Below are 353 nucleotides of genomic sequence, written 5' to 3'. Positions count from 1 at the left end.
CGGGTTAGTTCTTTATTTATTTATTTACTATTATTATTTTTTTACATTGGTTCATAGTACTAAACTACTAACAAGATTTTAACTTTGTTTTTCATCTTCAAAATGACTGATAGATACATTGGCGTGGGAGAAAATGAAGAAGTACAACTATTCTACTATTTCATCGAGTCCGAAAGCAATCCTAATATGGACCCTCTTTTGCTTTGGATGAGTGGTGGACCGGGTTGCTCTGGTTTAGTTGGCTTCTTTTATGATATTGGTAATCTCTTTCAATAAACATATGTGAATTTTTGGAAAATCCTGAAAGAGTAGCAGATTGGGAGAGGGGGGGGGGGGGGGGGGGGGGGGGGGGG

At 38.5% G+C, this 353-nt stretch overlaps 1 protein-coding gene across 6 annotated transcripts in view; it reads left to right on the top strand.

Moving 5' to 3' along the window:
• Positions 1–353, top strand: part of LOC111372429 (serine carboxypeptidase-like 17) — a 65,494-nt gene that overhangs the window by 60,408 nt on the left and 4,733 nt on the right. For 5 of the 6 annotated variants that reach the window (XM_022994779.1, XM_022994782.1, XM_022994786.1 and 2 more), the window contains exon 3: positions 114–259. The exons of the other annotated variant lie outside the window; for it this stretch is intronic. In XM_022994779.1, coding sequence (XP_022850547.1) covers positions 114–259 — 146 coding nt within the window. The remainder of the gene's footprint in view (positions 1–113; positions 260–353) is intronic. 6 annotated transcript variants of the gene reach the window in all.

This window comes from Olea europaea, chromosome 23 (genome assembly GCF_002742605.1).
Source record: "Olea europaea var. sylvestris chromosome 23, O_europaea_v1, whole genome shotgun sequence".
Taxonomy (NCBI): domain Eukaryota; kingdom Viridiplantae; phylum Streptophyta; class Magnoliopsida; order Lamiales; family Oleaceae; genus Olea; species Olea europaea.
Note: the sequence above shows the minus strand (reverse complement) of the source record. Positions and strands in the feature narration are given on the sequence as shown.